General features: G+C 58.0%; 11 protein-coding genes across 11 annotated transcripts; 6 read left to right on the top strand and 5 right to left on the bottom strand.

The window, feature by feature from the left end:
* Positions 1–292: 292 nt before the first annotated feature.
* CCOS01_00639 (uncharacterized protein) lies at positions 293–2,026 on the top strand (the record flags this gene model as incomplete). Its single annotated transcript, XM_060448836.1, has 1 exon — positions 293–2,026. One exon carries the CDS (start codon positions 293–295, stop codon positions 2,024–2,026), a length of 1,734 nt encoding a protein of 577 aa, XP_060320274.1.
* Positions 2,027–2,329: 303 nt separating this feature from the next.
* On the top strand, positions 2,330–2,518 carry CCOS01_00638 (uncharacterized protein; the record flags this gene model as incomplete). The annotated part of the gene is made up of 1 exon (XM_060448835.1): positions 2,330–2,518. The coding sequence occupies one exon, from the start codon at positions 2,330–2,332 to the stop codon at positions 2,516–2,518; it is 189 nt and encodes a 62-aa protein (XP_060320273.1).
* Positions 2,519–3,371: 853 nt separating this feature from the next.
* On the bottom strand, positions 3,372–3,994 carry CCOS01_00637 (uncharacterized protein; the record flags this gene model as incomplete). The annotated part of the gene is made up of 3 exons (XM_060448834.1): positions 3,372–3,508; positions 3,704–3,864; positions 3,915–3,994. The coding sequence occupies 3 exons, from the start codon at positions 3,992–3,994 to the stop codon at positions 3,372–3,374; spliced, it is 378 nt and encodes a 125-aa protein (XP_060320272.1).
* A 463-nt stretch (positions 3,995–4,457) lies between these two features.
* On the top strand, positions 4,458–5,254 carry CCOS01_00636 (uncharacterized protein; the record flags this gene model as incomplete). The annotated part of the gene is made up of 2 exons (XM_060448833.1): positions 4,458–4,676; positions 4,892–5,254. 2 exons carry the CDS (start codon positions 4,458–4,460, stop codon positions 5,252–5,254), a joined length of 582 nt encoding a protein of 193 aa, XP_060320271.1.
* Positions 5,255–6,262: 1,008 nt separating this feature from the next.
* Positions 6,263–6,499, top strand: CCOS01_00635 (uncharacterized protein; the record flags this gene model as incomplete). The annotated part of the gene is made up of 1 exon (XM_060448832.1): positions 6,263–6,499. One exon carries the CDS (start codon positions 6,263–6,265, stop codon positions 6,497–6,499), a length of 237 nt encoding a protein of 78 aa, XP_060320270.1.
* An 806-nt stretch (positions 6,500–7,305) lies between these two features.
* CCOS01_00634 (uncharacterized protein) lies at positions 7,306–7,932 on the bottom strand (the record flags this gene model as incomplete). Its single annotated transcript, XM_060448831.1, has 1 exon — positions 7,306–7,932. A coding segment is annotated over one exon (627 nt), but the record flags the coding sequence as incomplete, so codon positions are not given.
* Positions 7,933–10,799: 2,867 nt separating this feature from the next.
* CCOS01_00633 (malic enzyme) lies at positions 10,800–13,154 on the top strand (the record flags this gene model as incomplete). The annotated part of the gene is made up of 3 exons (XM_060448830.1): positions 10,800–11,145; positions 11,452–11,882; positions 11,928–13,154. The coding sequence occupies 3 exons, from the start codon at positions 10,800–10,802 to the stop codon at positions 13,152–13,154; spliced, it is 2,004 nt and encodes a 667-aa protein (XP_060320268.1).
* Positions 13,155–15,725: 2,571 nt separating this feature from the next.
* CCOS01_00632 (GAS2 domain-containing protein) lies at positions 15,726–18,500 on the bottom strand (the record flags this gene model as incomplete). The annotated part of the gene is made up of 1 exon (XM_060448829.1): positions 15,726–18,500. One exon carries the CDS (start codon positions 18,498–18,500, stop codon positions 15,726–15,728), a length of 2,775 nt encoding a protein of 924 aa, XP_060320267.1.
* Positions 18,501–19,357: 857 nt separating this feature from the next.
* On the bottom strand, positions 19,358–19,492 carry CCOS01_00631 (uncharacterized protein; the record flags this gene model as incomplete). Its single annotated transcript, XM_060448828.1, has 1 exon — positions 19,358–19,492. One exon carries the CDS (start codon positions 19,490–19,492, stop codon positions 19,358–19,360), a length of 135 nt encoding a protein of 44 aa, XP_060320266.1.
* A 240-nt stretch (positions 19,493–19,732) lies between these two features.
* CCOS01_00630 (uncharacterized protein) lies at positions 19,733–19,903 on the top strand (the record flags this gene model as incomplete). The annotated part of the gene is made up of 1 exon (XM_060448827.1): positions 19,733–19,903. One exon carries the CDS (start codon positions 19,733–19,735, stop codon positions 19,901–19,903), a length of 171 nt encoding a protein of 56 aa, XP_060320265.1.
* Positions 19,904–20,908: 1,005 nt separating this feature from the next.
* Positions 20,909–22,324, bottom strand: CCOS01_00629 (thiol-specific monooxygenase; the record flags this gene model as incomplete). Its single annotated transcript, XM_060448826.1, has 1 exon — positions 20,909–22,324. The coding sequence occupies one exon, from the start codon at positions 22,322–22,324 to the stop codon at positions 20,909–20,911; it is 1,416 nt and encodes a 471-aa protein (XP_060320264.1).
* Between the last annotated feature and the right edge of the window lie 43 nt (positions 22,325–22,367).

Below are 22,367 nucleotides of genomic sequence, written 5' to 3'. Positions count from 1 at the left end.
TCCGCGCAGAATGTCCCCACGGTGTGCGGCATCCGGGCCCGCTGCGACCACTGGCACCCCTGCGATGTCATTTCTCCCAGGCCCAGGGCAACCATGCGCTCGCAGACCGTCGATTGAACAAAAACATTCCCCGTCCTCTTTTGCTGCTTGCAGCGGTACCCGGCGTCATCTGCCCGCCGTGCTCACCCACACCCCCCTTCTTTCGGCCTTGTTTCGACGACGACGACGACGACGACGACGATTATCCTCTGGCGACGAGAGGAACAACCTTCGTCGCACGATCGCTTCCACGATGGCGGAACTGGACTCCAATGCGTGGTATCGCCTATCGGAAACGCGCGTCGACAACAGCACCGGACCATTCGCTCTCAACCTCCAGCTTCGAGATGTCGGCCTCCGAGTGCATCCCGTAACCGACGGCACCGCGGCGTGGCAGTTTCAACCTTTTGGCGACGTCAAAGGCCGCTACCTCATGCGCCTCGACCAGGCGGGAGTCAAGCAGCAGCTGGGAGTCTGCTACGATGCGAAGGAACCGGCGACCGGGAACACCGTGGCCTGTCTGCAGGAGTCGTCAGTGGACGAGTCTCAGATTTGGGAGGTTTCGGCATGGGACGGGAAGACGGGGGAATACAAATTTGTCAACGTGGCCAACGGGACCGCCTACGTGCTCGACGTGCATCCGAAATCGAATCTATTCATGAACAGCAACATCGAGGGCTCGGCGAGCGCGACAGACACACAACCGGCTCAGCACTGGGTCATGACGAGCGTCAGCGCCGTCAACGACGGAGCATACTCGACAATCTATTCAGGGAATGTGGCTGTCAGCACGAACTCGGCGACACTATCCTCGACCACGACGACTACAACGACTACGAAATCTACAACCACATCAGGGCCCACAGCCACGGCTGCATCACAAACGGCCTCGACAGCAACCAGCACAGCTGTGGCGATACCAACGACGACGGGAATATCACCAGGGGCCGGAGCGGGAATTGGCGTAGGCGTCGCCATCGGTGTTGTCGGCTTGATCGGAGCCATTGCGTTCTTCTGGTGGCGGCGCAAGCAACCGAAGACTGCGCAATATAGCGAGGTCGAGCCAAAGCACGGCGGGAGTCTCGAGAGAGGGTCATCATCCATCGCTGGGTCTCCGGCCGTCGGAGGGTACGCGGCGCCGTACGGGGCGCATCCGGGAACAGGGAGCTACCCGTCATATAATCAAGGGTCATACAATCAAGGATCACCGGCGACGATGAGCTATCCCGTACCCCTCGATAGGGGGTCTCCCAATACCATGACCTACCCGATCCCTATGCACACGTCGTCGCCGTCGTCTGAGCCTAACCTATCCTCCTGGCACTACCCACAAACCGTGTCAACAAGCGCACTTGCCGTGCCTGCTACCGTGCCCCGTCACCAGTTCGACCATCCCGCTATCCACAACGAGTTCGCGCCGGCTGCGTCGAACCCTTCCTTTGAATCCACATCACGCTTCGGCTTTGCGTCAACTGCGGCGTCTTCCCAAGCCAACTCTACAACAAATCTAAACGACCCCGATCCGGTCCCTAGCGCACACGAGCTCGAGGTTGCCGTGCGAGACGTGCCGCGGCGACAGCACGAACTCGGCGAGTTTCACCACGGGCCCAATTTCGACCTTTCACAGCCGACGGCGACGACGACAGCGACGATAACGGCACCCTCGGCAGAGCTGAGCGCGTTCCAACACGGCCCGGATACCTTTACGCAGAGCCACGAGGCCAAGATGCTTGGGGTGCCCACCGCGGAGCTCGGCTCGCACCAGCACGGCCCCGATACCTTTGGCGACGGCCACGAAGACAAGATGCTCGGCGGCTTTCCGCCAGGGGCCGAGAAGTATCAGCCTGAGCGCGAGGACAAAGTGCTGGGTAACCTGCATGACCTGATGAGGCCGGTTGCGGGGCAGAGCGGTAGAGGTCGGCGGCCGGATGCCACAGAGGCCACGGAGTGGCAGTCGTACGAGATGCAGTCATTTCCGCCAAGGTGACGGCTGACAGCAGGAAGCGGCGATGAAGCATTGCCCGCAGCCACTCAACCGAATCAACACCGAGAGGGCCTCTAGGCGGAGCGGTCGACGTGGATGAACACAATGATACCCGAGTAACGAAAGGCCCGCCCTGCCTTTGCCTCACCCTTGCAGTTATCTTATGGCGGATCGCCAAACACATCTGCCGGTGCTATTTATCTGCACCTGACCATTATATCCGGCCGGAAAGTCCTCGAGCCCGAGAGAGAGTTCCATGTGCAACGTCACCAACGGAAAAGCATAGATCCTGGATTTGGACCTCGGATGAAGCTCACGAAGCCTGGAGGACGTCGGAAAGGACCGCCCGATCCTCAGCCGCACTATGGAGCGCGGGAAGGACACCCAGGGTCCACCGAGATGATGCACAAAATCCAAAGAGGGCCCAACAGCACAAATCAGGAGCCGGAACCCTGGAGATGGTTCGTCCGGGAGATCTTAGACCCCTGCGCCTAAACATTCCCCCCCTATCGGAAAGTGAATGTGAGTCCTGGGGAGAAGCACTCTGCCACCCTGGTGATGCCGGGACAGAGAGGCGTTGTTGAACGCCAAAATTCAATTGTACATAAAAAAGAAATCAACAGACTTAGAGTAGACTTCTAATCCATGAATAACGACGGCCAGAGTGCCCAATCATTTACAGATTTGTGTACTGGCGTCGTAGGACTGCCAACCATGGGTTGCTTCTTTCTGCCGCAGACAATGTGGATGCTCGAAGAGAGCCAGTGCCAGTGTCCTCTCTTTCCAGTCTGTCAGCTGCTGTGTGGAACGACTGCTCCGTCAGTCCCTCGAGTTCGACGATGATGGAGACGAACCCTACGCCGCAAGCTGCTTTTCCGAGGTGAGGTATGTAAATCTCTCCGGCCTCGCCCCTTCAACCCCCCCCCCCCCAATCTTTTGGAAAAGATGACGGAACAGTTTTGTTGACTGGTGCTTGTTGGAATCTCCAGAGTTCAAGAGCCCTGAGTCGAGGTAGCCAGCACGGCTGGACTTTCGACCTCGTCGGGGAGAAGAAAGGTCATGGCTCTTCACAGGTCGAGAAATCCAAAACGACGGCGTCAACCCGCGGAGGACAAGGACGAGAATGATGTCTCCATTAAACCCCGGAGATTTGGCCTCTCCTAACGATGAACGAGACTTACGAGCCAGCACACGAAGAGTCACGCTAGAGCAGATCTGAGTCGCCGAACGATGGATGCTTCTACGGTGAGGTACAGATCATCATGGGGACGGGAAGGGCAGCTTCTGGCTTCTTTCGACACGAACTTCTCGAGCGCAGTCTTCCGACGCAATGCGAGGTCTATCAACATCAGCGGAAAGCCAAAGGGCTTTTGGCGTTCCTGCTAAGCAGCCAAACACCGTACCCAGCGGCCACACCGGGATGCGCACTCAGAGGGTACGATCTTTCAAGCCGTCCCTGGAACAAGTCGTCCGCTGCCGTGTGAACTGATCTGTCAGCGCGGCTGCCGGGGCTAGACGAGGTGATGCCCGTATAATCACTGGGCACACTCCAAGAGGGTCGGGGCCACGGTCATCATCTTACCGGACGACAATCCTCTTCAACTACTCGCCTCTGGGCCAAGTTGACTCCCAGGTACGTTCACGTCCAAGAGGGCTTGAACGGCTCCTCTGCCAACTTACCTGGAAGCTGCGCGTGTGCGGAGTGAGCAGAGGAGAAGCCCGTACCGATGACTCCTGTCTCCTTCAGCTCGCCCATGCGAAGACAGAAAGGCTTGGATGGCATCTGATTCGCGGCCTCACCGAGCAGCTGAGCAGGCCATTCCCGAGAAGCCGCCGAAAACCTCACACAGTTCACAACAATCTATCGAATCAGCCATAGAGCCATTCATACTGATTTAGACGCGACATCACGGGACCGACGGCACTGCCACCGCACTCGGCATCGGACCGGACGCGGCCCCGGACCTCCATGCCCAACGGCGGCTGTGAGCCCACATAAGTGGAGGTCTCTCGGCACCGACTCTTATTCCCGTTCGAGTGTCGATAATCCCCGGATTTCGGCGAGGATGCAACGACACGCTGCTCGACGGCGTGCTATCGTCTCGGCCCGGGGATCAGAATCTCAGCCTGGCGTCCTGTAGCACATAGACAAGTCATTGTACAAGATGGCATTACCTCGGCTTCACAATCGTCAGCTAGGGGAGCCTCCGTCGGCTGATGGCTATGAAACACAACGTGCTCGTCAGGCAATAGAACCTCTCCGAGGCATCGAGGCTTGGAACGGCACAGCGATGATGCCCTCGGAATGGACAGTCACATGCCTCAAGCCGACGTCATCTTGATGATGTCGATTGCGAGGGCCTCTCGCGCGTTCAGCGAAAGATTGACATGCGGTAGCATTGGAAGATGCAAGTCATCGACCGCAACCAAGTCAATGTCGACTTTCCGAAGAACCAGTATGGATGGCCGTCGCGAGGGCGTTGGTCTATCAGAACAGAGCTGTCCGGGACGGGATGGTGCATTGCAGGTTCCTGACAAAACACCATTGCTTCCACATGTCATCCGAAGCGATGGCGGTGCATTTTGCATGTGGTTGACGCTGCCCACGGCTCACAGTGATACGCGGCCAGCAACATCCCTCGCAACGTGGACCGTATACCCCAACGCCCAGAGACATCTTGTCGCCCGCATACCCATGTGACGGCCCTCGAATTGGAGAAATCAAGCGAGCATAGAAACCAACCGGGTGAAGCAGGAACTGTGTAAGTCCATTGGTCTGCTCCATGGCCGATGTCGCTTCGCCGGCATGACTCCTGCACCGGAAAACTTGCACGATCGTCGATTCAAACCATCTGCCATTATGAGTAGACCGACACGAATTTTCCAATTGCGGGTTTGTGGGTTTTGCTGCCCTCACAGGCCACGATATACGACGCGAAGCATGAATTCCTCCTTGCATCCCTTGGGTGCTGGAAGCTATACGGACTAGCTTCTGCCTCTCGGGAGGAGTCGGAGACCCCGACACGCCCCCTCCGAGTATTTCCTCCGCCGTGGGGCATGATTGTCGTGGTGAGGGTTGGTGTGGGGGATCTGGACGAGGCTGTGGACGCACAAAACTCTAAGCGTCAGTACGACAATCCTATGGCGGACTCGGGCAATGTCCGAAAGCCTTTCCCCAGAGAGAGCTTGCTGCAGAGGAAGACCCAATCAGGGGCGGCAATCTCTAGATGATCTTGCATCTGGCGGCACCTCGTTGGTGCCCGAGAGATGGAGGCCGGGGTAGCATATCCATCATCCATGGGCTCCATGGCCATGGAGACGTCGACCGTCGACGAGCATCCAGCACAAAAAAAAATGGTTGGCGCGTCAGAGGAACCGGTTCCGAAATACGGAGACCAACGGAGCTTGTCGGAAGCGTGACAGCTCCAAAGTTGCATCGTGCGGGGTGCGACGCCCCCGTCTTTAGCTCCATGCGGGGCCGGGGAGGTTTGAGAGCTCTAGCCTCTAGCTCGAAAGAGCCGCCAGTGGAGCGGGCTAGCGACGCCGGGCCAGGTTCTGGAGGTGCGGGATGGCTGACATTTGCGCAAGACGGCAATCGTCCGCTGGCGGCTGGCCGGCGTTTACCCGCATCGACTCCAGTCCAACTCCACGAAAGACGTCCATCGAGAAAGAGAGGGTGAAACATGTCGATTTTGTCAGCAGCGTGTTGACGGTTCAACCGTGACGGTCAGATATGCAGAGCAAGATTGCCATTAGGTAATGTTAGGTAAGATATATTGCAGACGACGTCAGGTGCCTGGTCAGGTGCCCGGTGAACGGCCACGGTCCAAGCGGTGAGCCAGAGCCAAAGTGTTGGGTTAAGGTTGACGCGTCTGATCGTTGTTGACAAGAAGCTTGGCGGCGTTTGTCCAGACGCCAAGGTTGCCAAGGCGAGAGCAGGATCGCGGGTGAAGAAGGTTGTCTCAGCACGTGTGGGAAGTCTGGGGAATCAAGATAAGCTGTTGCAACTCCGTAAACTGCTACGGTGTCTCGGGGATTGAGCGATGCTGCTGTTGACGATGAACGGCGGTCCAAATTCGGTGTTGTCTAGAGTTCACCAAGTCGCCAAAGTCAAAGTGCGTGGAGGGCGAAAAAGTCCCGACTTCAAACCTTGAAATCACCAACCTCAACGACATCACCGGACGGACCCCAGGACGCCCCGGCCATCGCCTAGCTCGCGATGCAGAGACCGAAGCTGACATGGCGCCGAGACGAACGCCATGCGCAATCGCAAGTACCGTGAACTTGGTCCACCAGCGGCAGGCATTGCAACCTGACGTCCATTTAACGTGGTTTCGTCTGAAGTTTCGATCTCAAGTACCATTAACAACAGACCCTGTCTTGCCCAGTGGACGGTGGCAGCAACCCTCGGGCATGACTTGTTGTGCGTGCTTCAAAACGGCCGAAACTGTGATTTGCAAGCAGAGTCGTGTTTGAGACGGGTGGGGGACGGGCGTCGAGAGGAGAGACTAGACTGGACGCGTGGAAGTCCTTGTTTCAATCCGCAGAAGATCCTCATCGAGTGTGATGAACGGCCAGGAGAGGGGGAATCCAGTCGAGTCTCAGCGAGGAGAGGGAAACTTGTGAAGTCGGGAGGGAGCCACGCCCACGACCAGGGGGTGAAAAGTTTTGGAGCCAGGCCTGGCATTCGGTACCGGTGGGTCTGCCGTCAGCGTGCGGTGTGGGTTCGCCTTGTTGTGGCTTGCCGCTAAGCGGAACCCCTGTGGAGGGATCGGGCAAAGTCGGGAGCTCGTCGTGTCTGAGGCTTGTAGGGACTCAGGGAGAGTCATGCTCGGTATGTAGTCGACGGTGTCGTTGTCAATGTGTTGTTCGCTTTGCTTATCTTGCTTAGTTGGAGATTTGGGGGCTGCGGTCCACCTCGCTCACGGGATGGTGGGAAGATGATGGGCAGCAAACGGCGCCGTATCGGGCGTTGAACACGAGTTCAGACCGCGGCATATCGCAGTACGTTCCGCGAGGGGCTTGATTCTGACGTGCTCCAGCACTTGATAGGGCGGGATATCGCCTGATGAATCTTTAACCCGATATCCCGCCGACTGCCCTCCGTCATTTCGTATCCATTGGGAGATTTCGCGAGCGTCGTCTATTCAGGTCTGGGTCTTCAGTCATATTCCAGAAGGGGACCCGGAATTTGCCAAGGGGCGAAAAGTACCTGCAGGCACGGCAGCGTCGCATTAAAGACTGCATGGGTTTGGATTCCGACGGCCGACCCGGCCAAGTGCCTAGTGTAGAGCTTGTGGAAGCCTGGAAGGCCCGGAGGCTCGCCCAGAGTGCAACACACTCCCTCGATGCTCACAGACTGGAGGACAACGGTTCGGGACGCTGTGACAGAGACTAGCCGGAAGAGGAGGCTGGCCAACAAATGTGACGGCCGTCATTGGCCGACGATTGAAGATATCCCCCGTCGTTCTTGGTTCCTTCGTTTCAATAGTAGTTGTTGATTTGTTAGACTTTGGACATTGCGTTGGCCGGCCGAGCCCCTGGTTTTTGCTTTTCACCAAGCAATAGTGCGACGGACAAGATGGAAAGATGGAACGAAGACACTGTTGGCGTCCACGGGTCGGGGGCATGGGGGCGTCCTTTTGCAAAGCTTCGTTCGTTCCTTGTGAGCACGTCAGCGAAACGGATGGAGAATGCGACGTGCGAGGCATTGGCCAGGCTGGAGTGTCGCGTGCGCACAGAAAGAGCAGTTCGTAGTCTGTACGAATACTGCGTACGGACAGAGGCCGTAGCGGTCCCGGGGACCGTCGGAGGGCGGATTCGAGATTGTAGGTTGGAGGAGGCCCGGACGGGTGCTTGCTAGGTACAGCTAGCGTCGGCGAGATGTCCGGCCGGTGATGGAGAAGGAGGAAGTTCTATGGACCATGGATTCCAACTTGGACGGTTCCACCTCGCGAGGGAAGCCCAAGTGGATGTTCTCCTGTTCTTCCGGTGGAGTTGGCTCAAGGGTCGACGTCTTTGGGTGTGAGGGGGGCAGGCCGCAGGCGGGAATGGGATGCAGGTGCAAGTGCAGCAAGGCTTGACAGGGTCGAGGGCTCGAGTGCGACGACAACGTACATTGGGCTGCATGGCTGACGACTTTTTGGGGGGTTGAAAGTGCCGACGGTTGACACATTGTGCCGTATTTGTCGGGGATTTCTGGTGTTTGTGCCGACGTCGCACCTCTTTCTTCTCACCGGTTGGAGGATTCTGGAGAGGCGGGAGGGATCAGACATCCCAACAAAAAGAGGTCCTTTGGGGTACAGCAGGCAGGCCGCAGTACAGCTTAGCCGCAGCTAGGTGAAGCTTGGGTGCGTCTAGGTGCCGTGGATGATGACTGTACGTAAGACGTCTGCACAAGAGGCCGTGGACGTCTCTGCGGGCGTCTGAGCCTTTGGATCCTGTGTCGACTTTGGAGAGTTGCCGTGTCTCACTGGGGCGGAAGAGTCGATGGGCATTGGGACCAGGGCGCAAGGGGAGACGACGGTCGCTAGGTCAGGGGACGAAAAAATAAGATAAAAAATCGTGGTAAACCAAACAGAGAAAAGAATGTGGAGTGACCCAAGCACGAGAAAGCCGTAAACAATCATGGTCGGGGGGGCAGGGCCGATTGGCAGCGACGATGACTCCGCGAAATGTCGTTTTTCTGCGCATGTTCCATTCTTTGATTTGGTGAGATTCAGCGCGCCATTTTCAAAGATGCCTGGGTGGTTGTCCTATGACTCTGCATCGTCAATGAGCATGGCAGGACCGATCCCGTGGTCGGAGCTGCCTTCCGTGAATCAAGTGTAGAAATAAAATAGCAGGAGCACCTGGGCACGTAGGAAGCCACGCACTTGCCCTGCTTCACTTTGAGGTAGACTTCCATTTGCTTCTTTCTTTCTGAAGCTTCGTCCATCGACGACCATCCAGGGGAAACATCACCCAATGTGAGCTTTACGAGACCGAACTGGATCAATTGCATCGCTCGGAAAGAAACACCACTCCACGCACATCGACACGGATAGCCCGACTCCACTCGCCGCCGGACAGACTGCCGCTGCGCCGCTGGCAACTTGCTTGGGCTGACATCCCACGCCTCCCACGCTCACTTTCACGCCCACGAACACCCTCCCACGTCGACGAAGCGAAGCGAAGCTAAATCGTCCGCATTCCGTCAGCTCACCTTATCCGCCGTGTGCACTATTTCGAGTGACGGACAGCAGACCATCTCCACTGCAGCTCGTTTCCCAGGTAGGCAGGCCCCTTTCCCGGTCCTTCGTCAGCTTCCATGCCTGCTCCATCTGGCATCGCGGCACCCAAATGCAAAGACCAAGATAGCATCAAGCTTCTGCGCAATCTACGCCATTGTGAGCTGACGGAAACGGGCCGTCCACAAGCACCACTGTGTTGTTCTCTAGGCTAATTTTCGGTTTGCTACGCAGAAGTGAGAATCACCTCCTGAGTCTTGGACCTCGTACTTCGTCTCCGGATACATCGTCCCGGCGTCACCACCTCTTCACCTTGCCGCCTCCCGTCGCCTCACCGACGCCCCTCTCGGCCCTCGTACACGCCCCGTCCTTGTGTCGCCTAGAGCTTCCTGTGTACTCCGTACGGAGAACCTGACGAGGTACCCAGTTACCCCAACTTGAAAATTTTCATCGGCCTTCTCCAACTCTGCGAATTCAGCCAGAATTGGGCACGAATTCGGAAAAAAACGACCATCAACAAGAAAGGAAAAAAAAAAAAAAAGAAATTGCCAATTCCTAGGATCGGGTCTGGCTTCCGTCTTCTCCCACCCTCCACACCAACACCCCCGTCTCAACCCTTAACCACCCCGGTCGTCGACGGACCCTCGTCGCCCCCGTTATTCAACCACCCTGGTCTCCCGGCTCCACGCCGCACACCCTGCCACGACCTGCAGCGAACCCTCTGCACAATCGACCCCGATTCGGGTGCCAGTCTCCCTACTCTGTCGTCTGTGTACGGATACGCCTGGGCGGAAACCTTGGAAGCACATCATACAGTTGGATTCGAATCAAAGCTTGGAGCTCCAGCGCACGATCGACCTGCTACGTAGTCCGCACACCACAACGCACAGTCACAGAGCACTCCCTTGTCCCGCCATCCCATCTTCTGCGCCGTCCCATCCCTCCATCGCTTTCCCAATTCTCGTTCCTCGTCCGCCCGTCTCCCGTCCCCCGTCTCCAGGCTTCGCTCGTCCGTCGTCCAGGCAAGTACCCGGTACCTCGACGCCTCTGCCGGCGCCTGGCCTTGCTGCCATCCCTCCTTTGTGAAACTGCCTTGAAACCCCCTTCTCCCTATCATTCTCAGATCCTCCGTGGCCATGGGTCTAAGTCGCTGTACCTGGCCGGGCAAACCTCCATCGAGGACCGGACCAGTTCACAAGGTTTTAAACCGACTTTTCCTCGTCCGCGATCCAGTTGCAGGGAACACAACGCCCTTCCCCTCTGTTGGTCCATCCAATGCAACTCTTGCGACTCCACGCTCTCACCATACTCTAAATTGCCTTCCTGCGCCTTCTCCGAAAGCTGGTCTCTTGCTGCGTCCTCCTCATCAACGACTAATATCACGTTCCGGCCGGTCCCATTACACCACACGCACCACACGCACCACTACCCATCACGCTCGTCTGCTTCGCCTCGGAGCTCCAACAACTACTAATTGCCTCGTTCCGTCGCCCACTCCCGCCTCCTCTTTCTTCTCCGCATCTCTCCCACCGACACATGCGCCGGTAATGTCAATGGCGTCGTATCCCTTCAGTTCAGCCAGCTCCTCAGACATCTCTACGCCCCGGTCCTCCTCGCCTTCGCCATCGTCCGTCGCCTCTGCCCGCTCCTCTCGCTCCTCTATATCTAACAAGCGCATGTCCATGTCCAGTCGCAGAATGACAGACTTCAACCCCATGTCTTCCGTCGACATCTCCGTCATTGAAGACAAGATGAGAATGGCCTCCCTCGACCAGCACCGTGGCTACTCCCAGAACACCTTTGGCGAGGTTCAGCAATACCGCAACACGGAATACGTGCCCAAGACCCAGGCCACCGCTTTCCAGATCCTGCGCGAGCCCCTCTGGAACAAAGGTGAGTTGATGGCAGCTGCCGCTTCCCCCACTTACACCGTCTGTCCGCGTCCGCACTGAACCTTACTGCACCTGCACGCACCGGCTTCCCCCAACATGGCGTATCCCTTCAGTTTGCACCCTTCTATATAGCCTCCCTCTTTTTTCCTCCCACAACATCCCCAACTCCTCGCTCCATCCCCTCCCATGGCTTCTTCACTCACTGGGCGCGCTCGTCGTCTTCCCTCACCACTTCCTCGCCTGCTCAATCCTCTGCCTCGTGCTCCCATCCACTCCTCCTCCAAACTAACCGCCATGGTCGAATCAGGTCTCTCCTTCACGCCCGAAGAGCGCGTCACCAGAAACCTCACCGGCCTTATCCCTCACACCATGGAGAGCCTCCAGACGCAATGCCAGCGGGCCATGAAGATGATCAACACCCGCCAGACCGACGTCGACAAGTACCTCTACCTGTCCTCGCTCAAGGCCCAAAACTTTGACCTCTTCTACCGCCTGCTCATTGACAACGTCCGCGAGCTCATGCCCTTGGTCTACACCCCCACCATTGGCGATGTCTGCCTGCAATACTCTACCCTCTACACCCGCCCGGAGGCTCTGTACATTTCGATCAAGCAGCGAAAGTCCATCCGCACCATGCTCCGCAACTGGCCCTACCCCAACCCCCAGATCTGCGTCGTCACCGACGGTTCCCGCATTCTGGGTCTTGGTGACCTCGGTGTCAACGGTGTCGGTATCTCTGTAGGTCTGCCGTCCCTCCATACCTGACAACACTAACAACCACAGATTGGCAAGCTCGCTCTGTACACTGGTGCCGCCGGTATCCATCCCGAAAACACCCTGCCTATTGTCCTCGACACCGGCACCAACAACGAGACCAACCTCAAGGACCCCTTCTACCTGGGCATCCGCTCTAAGCGCGTGTCCGTCGCCGAGCAGCAGGCATTCATGGACGAGTTCATGGAGGCCGTCACCGAGGTCTACCCCGAGATGACTGTCCAGTTCGAAGACTTTGAGTCCGAAAAGGCCTTCAACTACCTCGACCGCTACCGCGATAAGTACCGCTGTTTCAACGACGATATCCAGGGAACTGGTGCCGTCGTCCTCGCTGGTTACATCAACGCCGTCGAGCTCTCTGGCGTTCCCCTCGAGGAGCAGCGCCTGGTTTTCATGGGCGCCGGTTCCGCCGGTGTCGGTGTCGCCAAGCAGCTCGTCGAGTACTACACCAAGCGTGGCCTCAGCGAGCAGGTCGCCAGGGACAAGTTCTGGCTGGTCGACACCAAGGGTCTCGTCACCAAGGACCGCGGTGACAAGCTCGCCGAGCACAAGAAGTACTTTGCCCGCACCGACAACAACGGCCACCAATTCCGCACCCTCGAGGAGGTGATTGAGTACGTCAAGCCCACCGCTCTCGTCGGTCTCACCGCCACCTTTGGTGTCTTCACCGAGTCCGTCGTTCGCGCCCTCAAGGCCTCTGTCGACTCTGGCGGTCTTGGCCGCCGCCCCGTCCTCTTCCCCCTCAGCAACCCCCTCACCAAGGCCGAGTGCACTTTCGAGCAGGCCGTCCAGTGGACCGACGGCACCGTCATCTTCGCCTCCGGCTCCCCCTTCTCCCCCTTCACCATGAAGAGCCCCGACGGCCAGGCCATTACCTACCACCCCAACCAGGGCAACAACGTCTACGTCTTCCCCGGTCTCGGTCTCGGTGCCATCCTCGCCAAGGCCTCCAAGGTCACCGACGACATGGTCTACACCTCGGCTGCCGCTCTCGCCGCGTCCCTCAACGTTGACGAGATCCACAAGGGTCTCATCTACCCCCGCATTGAGCGTGTGCGTGACGCCAGCGTCATTGTGGCCCGCGAGGTCATGAAGTCTGCCCGCAGAGCCGGTGTCTCCAAGCTTCCTGAGTCCCAGTGGGTCGAGTGGGAGGAGTGGGGTGATGTTGCCCTGGACGCCTGGATCAAGGAGCGCGTCTACGACCCCGTCAGCTTCTCCGAGAAGAGCCGAATCTAAACCCCCCTAAAAGATTGTGCGATGGATGACTTGCATTTACGGATCAAAAGGGCTTGGACAGGGAATACCTGAGACGTTCTCAGAGAGCGAAATTGGTTTTTTTTCGGCGTTGGGGTAGGCATCAAGGGCCTTGGCTTTCCAATCTTGCCGAGATTTGAGCGAAGGGAAACACAGACACATTTTCATCGTCACTAAAAGGACGACGACGCTTTTTTACTACGAGTACGCCCTGTACGGCTATCGTCTCCGTGACGCCTGTTCGCGTCGGAGTTTTGAACTTAGAGTAGAGGATGTTGTGGGGGAGACAGGTTTCGCGGTAATACTTCCTGATGGAGCCATGCTACATGGAACGCGATTTAGAAATAGACTTGGATGCCTGTACGACTGTGCTACTGTGTGTACGTGACTGTAATCCTGTGACCCTGGAGTGGACAAACGGCCCTTGGACTTTGGAGAGCTTGCCGAGCTTCGTGGGGAGGTGCCTCGGCTTGAAAGCTTGAGCTTGAACCCAAAAATCTAGACGACGTTGAACCAACCGTCCCCAACTTTTGCTAAGGGGGGTAGCGTAGATCCCCCCAAATTTTCTCTCTCCGCAAAGGGACGAACCCCACCCGAGCTCTGCCCCCCCAAAAAAAGAGCACGTTCTCCAACTGGTGAACTCCGTCTGAAGTGTGTTGGGGGGAGATAGCTCGGAAGGTGTTGGGAGGGGGGAAGGGGGGTTCACAAGTCCGAACTAGACCAGACTAGGTAGGACAGCGCATGCATTGTTTGTGTTTTGTTTGTTCGGGTGTTTTTTTTTTTTTGCTCGGGTGCTTTTTTTTACTACACGGCTGCTGATGGAGAGTAGATACGATTCGCGCGCATGATGGACAATCTGAACCTACGTCTGCGCCTACGATTCTAGAGTTCTCATGAACGAGAGACAATCGACGAAGTAAAGCCGGGTTCTAGAGGATGACGCTAGGGATTTTTTTGGGGGCAATGAGACAACGCGTGCGTGGGTTAAGGGGGTGTTGTTGCGTTGGCTTTTTTGGTTCTCCGTCGTTCGTGTCGTGCTGGCCTGCTGGGTTGGAAATCCAATCAATGTCATACGCGGGACCCGGTCGATGGAAGTCAGAGATGGAGAGAGACGGCTGCCTATCGTCGGTTTCGCGTCGACATGTCACATTCCGACGCCCTCCTCATCCCAGAACCCATCCTCCCCCTTCAACCCCCCGGGAGCTGGACAGGATGGTGAGGAGCCCGCCGGATAAGGTTATGCCTCGGCGAAGGAACGGAGGTTCGACGGCGTCGTCCATCCGTCCTCTTTCGTTTTCCCCGTCCCCCGTCCCCGCGGCTGCAAGCTTTAGATTGTCAAAGGTGTTCGGGCGAAGGAGGTAGACGATACATCCGGCAGAATCACTCACCCACAACAACCAACTCTCCGCAGTCGAAGAGAAAAAACATCGGATGGTCAAAAGACATCGACGCTCTATACCACACATCCGCAGAGCTCCATTCGGTCCCGCCTCGGGATTTACTCCACGGACACCCCCCCCCCCCCCTAGCTTCTTCCCCCTCTCCCACATCTCCCCAGCCCGCGGCACCGTTTTCTCACCTCAGATCAGGTCCCTCGGCCGGTTCAACCCCCCCGCGCCGGTGCCTCGGTTTAGATGTTGAGAGCTGTGCCATCATCCCTGTAGGGGTTGGGAAAGTACACCATGTAACTACCTGTTCTGTACTGTGGTGAGAAAAACCGAGAACCCCCCAGTCGTTTTGCAGCGCTTTCTCCCCCACACCACTTCCATCGGCGAAGCTTGCTTACGCCGCCCGGCCCCGGTCTCGTGTACCGTACAGTTCTATCTGGGGGATGGAGCGGGCGGGCGCGGAGTATGGTGCATGCAAGGTAAAGTTGTGGATAGCGTGGACGGGTGGATGGTACGGCGGACAGGGGTGGTGATGGTGGTGGTGGTGAGGTGGATGGAGGATCTGCCGTCATGCCCCGTGATCCTCCGCACTTGCGTGAGTCCGGGGTTGCAACGACGTTCCTCCTCCCATGTGCGTGGTACTACCTCATGTCAGGCCCCGGCCCCCACGCGGGACTATACCCGGAGCCTCCCGACCTCCTCCGACTACCGACGGAACTGCGCATCCAATCCACCTCAAGCCTCCATCGCTGCCATTTTCACCTCCACGCAACACCTCGGTAATGTAAAATGGGTTTCTGGCATTTCAACTATCTGACTCTCTATGCCTAGCACATGCCCGGGCACATGCCTCAAGGCAAAGCAAAAAAAAAAAGGGGTATTCGTACGAAGAATGACGGGGACCGCAAAAGGAAATCCTGCGCTCGAGGGGATGATGAAGACAACCGGAAGAAAATGTGGAAAAAAAACCCAGGCCATGCTATGCCGTTGTGATGAAGCGTTCCCCCCCGCCTCGATATGATGTAATGAAATGTTTCCGTCATGGTATGCTTTCGACTCGTGGCGCAAAAGACATGCTCCCGACTCCAGTCGCTTGACTCCGTCCCACCGTGTCGATATCTCTTAGCACCCCAAGTTGCTGTAAACGCCAATTCAGACCCCCAGCCTAGCCCTTCCGAAACACACGCTTCGTGCCGCCGACCTTGCCCATATCGCCAAACTCTGAAATCTTGCGCGTCTCGCCGCTAGCGGCACGCACCTTTTCCTTGACGCTCTCCACCCACGCCCGATTCTCCTCGCTCATCTCGACCTTGCGGCCAGTGGGTCCTGCCAGGCCAAGGAACGAGCTCTCGTCCTCTTCCCAGCTGATGTGGGAGCTCGACCGGGACCGGTTGGAGTCCTCCGACGACGGCGTGGGCGTGAACTTGTCCGGGATCGGCGGGACGGCAGGCGTGTTGGGGAGGAGCCGGGGCACCGATGAGTCGCCGGCGCCAAAAGACTTTCTAGACTTTCTGACGTTGAGCGGCGTCATGGGTGACATTTCCAGCGCGGAGGCTGGCCGACTCGGCGGGCTCGAGTTCGCGGCACGGCTGCTCGCACGCGGCAAGTCCTGGACCTTGATCTCGGCCTTCTCTACCGGTCCGGCAGAGCGCCGGCCGTGATGCGAGGCGTACTCCTTGAGGTACTCGCCAAGGTCGGCCCATCCACCCCCGACACGCACCATGACGCGCTCGCCATGCTCGCCGACGCAGCGGATGAGGAGCTTGATGGGTGCTTCGCCGGTGGACCGCGAGAGGTGGTAGACCCTGACGTCTTGTCCGCTTCCAGGGCGTCTGGGCCTGGGGTTCTTGGCGTATGCGGGAGCAAGCGTCAGCCACGGCGTCGTCGCCCGCGAAGATGTCCGCGATGTCGTCGACATGGCAGAGACGCTCCTCCGCATGGTCTCCCGGGATGGCTTCTTCAGCCTCTTGGCCGGCAGGGTGGGCAGATCGGGCGGCGGCGGGTTCAAGTCCACCTTGGGTGTCGCTCTGGCCAGCTTGATGTTGGCGGGGATAGACTCTAGAATGTCGCTGATTTGCTTTCGCAGGTGGTCGTCTTCTTTGTTGCCGGTCTCTCGTGGCGTTCCTATGCTGATAAAGGAGTGATCAAAGTCGTCTTCGTTGAATGACGACTCCAGAGGGAGGGCCGGCAGGAGACCCTCGTCTTGGGGCCTCACCATAGGACTCACGCTGTCTTCTCTGTAGCTCGGCTGGAACGGGGGAGAGCTGGGAGGGCTCATGCTCATGAAGCGGTCAGCAGCCGACTTGCGGCCCAGGGTCTCGGCACGCTTCTGGCGTGGCAGAGGAGGCGATGCTGAGACTTCGGGCATGTCGCTCGAGGCATCTGCGAGCAGGCTCGTGTGGCCATGGATGATTGTAGACGAGTCCGAAGCGTCACTTCCGCGTCGGTCGGGTCGGATCAGCGGTGGCAACTGCATCTCTTCATCGTCGGGCAGAATCTCGTCCGCGTCGTCAGAGCTGGACCTGGCGTTGCTTTCAAAGACTGCTCTAAGCTTCGACACGACGGATTCCTTGCCCGACACCTTTCTTTTGGTGTTTTCTTCGTTTTGCACTTCGCCCAGTGGCGTCCGTTTGGGTTTTGTAGCCTCGCTGGAGCCGTCAAGGCCGGCGACTGGCTGCGTCTTCTTCTGCGCTTGCAGTTGCGAGGGAGACAGCTCGATTGTGTCGTCCTCGGAACCGTCAGACTGCTCCGGAGTGGCCTCATCATCAGAGGCAGGCTGGCTGTCGTCTTCGGGTGGGTTAATGGTGATGGGCACTGGCAGAGTGATGACGTCGTCGTCCACAACAGGCAGGCCAATGGATTTCGTGGGCTCCGCCTCGGCCTCTTCTCTGATCACCGGTGGAAGCGCTTTCTGTTGACGTACGCTAGCCCAGTCCCCTTGTCGGATCCTCTGCTCGCCTGAGGTCACCCAGTCGGCGTAGTTGCGCTCGACGGCTTCCATACGGTCAAGCCAGGCGTCGGGCAGTGTATCCTGCAGCCCCTCGAGACTGTCGAGCATGAAATCGAGGCTGCGTCCGGATTTTGTGATTTGCGTCTCCAACACTGACTTGACAACAGTGACGGCGTGTTTGAGTTGGGAGTGGGTGTCCTGGGCTCCCTCTTCGGCGGATGGCGTTCCCGCGGGAGACGACAACACGTCCCATGCCGACTCGAGGGCAAACTCTGCCTCTGCAATGCCAGACAGCAGATCGGGTATGCGACGGAGGACAGAGAGGCGGATGTGCCAGACTTTCAGCAGTCGGCAGAGCTTGGACAGATTTGGCAGTGCCTGGACGATGATTGCCGTGAGGAGAGCCGTCAAGTCGTCCATTCGGTTGTACGTAAGTGATCCGCCTCCAATGGGCCGCGTCGGAGACAACGGCGTTCCGGGTCTCGAAAGCGGAATGATGTGGGTGTGCATGACGTGGGTCTTGATTTCTTCAATGTGCAGCTCGTCCATGTCGTGAGAGATGCCGTCCACGCGCTGCTCGTACTGGGCGACGCTCTCGGCGGGTAGGCTCCCGAGGTACACCGACTCGTCGGCATCCTCGTCGAGTTTCGTCCGCTTTGCCTCTGGCACCTCAAAACCGGCCGAGCCGCTGGCGGAAGGCCAGGGCCAGTCGGAAAGCTCCTCCAGCCATTCGTAAATCTTGCGGCTGGCCACGGCGGCGCGCATGGCGAATTCCTGTTCGTTGACGGTAGAGTTGTCGAGGCATTGTTTTAGTTCAGTGTTTGGTGTTTGGAGCATCTCGACGGCGGTCAGTGGTGTAAGGCGGCTCAAGAGGTCGTCGTTGGTTCGGGCACGGGTGGGCGAGTGCTCGTCGGAGTGGCGGTACTGGCGCCTGGCCGGGCGTAGCTGGTGGCCCGGCCCCGGGGTGATGGGTGGCGGAGGATCGGTCATGATATTGATTGCTGAGTAGTTGTTGTCGGTTGTCGAACGAGCGGTTGATCTGTCGAGTAGGCAGGCATGACCTTTGCTTCTATGAACCTGGGAAAAAGACGTCTTGGATGCGCAAGGCCATGTCGTGGATCATCGGTGGTGTTTGTTGACAATCATGGACGTCCCTATCCGGCTGACTGATGTCTCGGTGGTGTCTCGCGTTCGTGGCTCCGGTCTGTGGAGGTTGCTGGAAAGACGTCGATTGCTCGGGTTGTCGTTCGGGTGGTTGCAGGGTGTTCCAGACGGCAGACGTCAGTGGTTGTAGGCGCGGCGCAGTTCCCTAATGCAAGGGAGCGCAGGGATTCAAAGGCAGCTGCGTTGCTAAAGAATAAGAAAGAACGGATAGGTGAGGTAGACAAGGTCGCTGGTGAGGATTCAAAGAGAGAAGCGGATCAAAGGAAGGTCGTTGGTGAAAGAACGAGGATGTTTCGCGAGGTTAGAGAATTGAAGCTGGCGCGATGAGACGACAGATGACACTGGGGGAAGAAGGGAAGGGCAAGGCGCAAAGGCAAAGGAGCAGTCGGCAAAAGGAGATTAGGTGTCTGGCGTTGTCGAAAGAAAGAGGAGATTTATTAATGAGATTTGATGGATATTGGTTGCCGCATACGGGGATGGCCAGGGACCTTGTAGTCCTTGTGCTGGGCCATCCACCACGCCCAGTGGGAATGCGGACCAAAGTCAGGTACCCGAAGGCAGGGACAATAGTGGGCGAGGTACCTCTTGCCTGTCCTGCCACCTGAAAAGAACCTGGGCGTCGTGGTGGTCCACCAATGCGGCGATGTGTGTGGATGATGGGGTGGAGTGGCCGCTGTTCTGGGTTAATAGGCCTCCAGAGCACCCCCGTCATGCAAACGCGCTTTCGCGGCTTTCGCCAGCCAGTCCAGCCCAGTTGGTCTCGACAATCCAACACACGCTCCTAATAATATCACAACTATCGATTCGGCCACCGACATCTCTCCACGTCCATCCGCATCGTCCGCGTAGTCGTTGTCTGCATCGTCCGTGCCTTTCTGGTTTCTCTACAGCTGTACGGATACAGCACCCACAGCAGCTTCGACTGCCACGGCAACTCGCCTCTAGCACCGCACATCTGACGTGTCGCGAGACAGCCTTTGCGCCGTTTGCATTGGGGGCGCGTTAGAAAGGAACCGGACTGCGCGTCGCTGAAGACCCTGGTGCTATCCGCTTCCTGCATGGCTGCAGAGAACATCCATGCCCTAGAGTGGTACTATGCGATGCGTCCGCCGCATCTTGACGTCTTTCCGTGCCCGTCATGCTGGGACTTCGATGGGTGTCCCTGTCTCGACTTGATGCAGCCACCGCCTGGGCCAGCATGCTGCCCGGGAGTCCTTGACAGACTTTGAGGGGCTCTGATTCTGCATTCGCGATATTCTCGCGTTCTCAGCTAGGTTGACAAGAACACACATTGACCATCTTCCAGACACCACTCTGTACCCTCGCACGTTCTCTCCACGACATGAGATGGCAGGCTGCACGACACTGCCACTCGACGCTCGGATGCAGAGAGTTTCCCTGCCAGACGTGCATGTTTTGCACGGTAACATGGCCCACGGCCGTGGTCACGGACGGCGAATGTCAACCTAGACTGCCAGAGAGCTCTGAAAGCTGTCGGCAAGCTTTATCACTAGTGGCGAGCTGGCAAACTCAAGGCGCAGACTTTGCAGCTTGATCAGCCACGCCAGGCGGACAAAGTCAGAGCGTGGCGCCAGCCCATCGGCTGCTTCCATCGCTTCCGGCGATCATCATCCCCCCACTGCGGTCACCTTATTTGCCCTGCTATCACGCATCCAGCTGGGGGACCCGGAATGATTGGACAGAGACGCATCGCCAGCCGTCGAACCGTGGGATACTTGTATGCCAAGGAGCCTCCTCGACCTCGATTCATACGGACGCACCAGCAGATGGCGATGACCAAAGGATTATTCCATCGCACGAGAGCTGGCCAAGACGCGACTGACTCCAGCGTACGGAGTCCGGTTCTGCTCATTTCCTCAGATTGTCAACCGAAAAAAAGTGTCCCACCCGTCGTCATTAAACAGTCGCTCGCTGGCCCGGAAACGCGCTCGGTACCATTTCGCCTGACAGCTCCCCCTGCCCCGCTACCCTGCATTCGGTTACCTCATCCTGGAGCTCTCAGATTGAACACGAGGGGTTGTTTGAGCTTGACTCTCAAAGGAGCTCCAGAGGGCGGATACTGTCAAGGGAGCTCTGGACCTCCCATGTCACTGGAGTGACAGCGTTTGGACGTTGCGCCATTGTCTCGCGATCGCAGCCAGTCATCATCCTGCTCATCCTGGGAATCGTGAAGTCTTGCATTCGCTAAATCTAGATTCTATGCTTGTGGCCCATCAAAGCTTCGGCGCAACGTGCCTCCATTTCCCTATGCCGGGGTACACGAAGCCAAGCTCCCGAAGACTCGTCGCGCTCCCTCCTCGCTTCTCAAACTCCTGCTTGCTTGGCCAGTAGATACCGCGCTCCCAGAACTGCTCGTCGTGCCAGTATGGCGGTTCTTTGCCTCTCTGCGTCGACTCCGCCACCCAATCGTGCAACATGTTGAGGTGGCGGCCGTCGTCTCCGTCGTCGAGCAGCACGTGAATGTTCTTGTCGCCGCGCCTCTTGAACAAGTCCAGCTCCCATTTCTCCTGCTCCTCCACAGGCGGCAGCTTCAACCCGTTGGACCAGACCGCACCCAGAGCCGCCGCCTGGTTCTCCGCCACGGGCCAGGGCACTGTCTTGACCAGCAGCCCGGCAAAGGCTAAAGTGGGGTGCTTGATGAGGAACAGGTGCTGGTACAGGCCCCTGACGCCTTTGCCGGTCGTCAACAGATTTGGCTTGAGGAACTCGGGCAAGAATGGGAAGCTGAAGAAGAAGCCGGTGCAGTAGATGACGGCGTCGACATCTTCCGCCACTGTCCCGTCCTTGTAGACGACAGCCCTCTTCTCTGGTAAATACTCCACAATCTCTGGAACCTCCGTCACCCCAATGTGCTCGACCTTGTCCGGCGGAGTCGCATGTCGTACAGACAGATACACCCTGTCCGAGACCGGGCTGAGCTGGCGGGCTATATCCAAGCCCGAGGGCCCGTTGCCGATGACAATCACCTTTTTGCCTGAAAAGGGCTCCGGCACGCGGTAGTTCTTGGAGTGTAGGATTGCTGACGGGTGCGCCTCGTGAAAGGCCTGAATGCCCTTGACGTCCGGGATAAAGGGGATGTCGTAGTGTCCGTTGGCAATGACTACGGCGTCGTACGTGTCGCTGAACTTGCGGCCGGTGATGGTGCACGCGGCTCCGAGGTCCCACCTGTCTCGGCCGTCCTCTTGGCGGAGCTCGAGCGCCGTGACCTGGTGCGAGAACTTGATGAGGTGGCGGACGTCCTTGGCGTACTCGACCAGGTAGTTGTAAATGGACTGCCGCGAGGGGAAGACCCAGGCGTCGTCCGGGAACGGCGTGTCCTTGTAGTTCATTGTCGTCTTGACCGTGTTGGCGTGCAGCGTGCCGTACATTGGTGTGGGGAACACGGGCGGCGCATCGGGCTTGCCCGGCCGGAGCGGAGGGTCCTGCGGGCAAAAGGGGTCCGTCTGCGGTACATGGCGAGACGTGGTCGGGTGAGGGCTGTAGTTCCAGACGCCGCCTACCTCGGCCTGCTGCTCGAACACGACGATGGAGTCAAAGGCACCTTGCGCCATGAGGTACCGAGCGGCTGCGAGACCCGTCGGCCCCGCGCCGATGATGGCGATCTTCTTGATGTTGAACGGGATTGTCATGGTCTGTGAGACATGGATGACCTTAGGTGCTATGCAACGGAAG

Source organism: Colletotrichum costaricense (genome assembly GCF_030867565.1).
Source record: "Colletotrichum costaricense strain IMI 309622 chromosome Unknown Scaffold_1.1, whole genome shotgun sequence".
Classification (NCBI taxonomy): domain Eukaryota; kingdom Fungi; phylum Ascomycota; class Sordariomycetes; order Glomerellales; family Glomerellaceae; genus Colletotrichum; species Colletotrichum costaricense.
The sequence above is the reverse complement of the archived record's forward strand: the minus strand, read 5'-3'. Positions and strand labels throughout refer to the sequence as shown.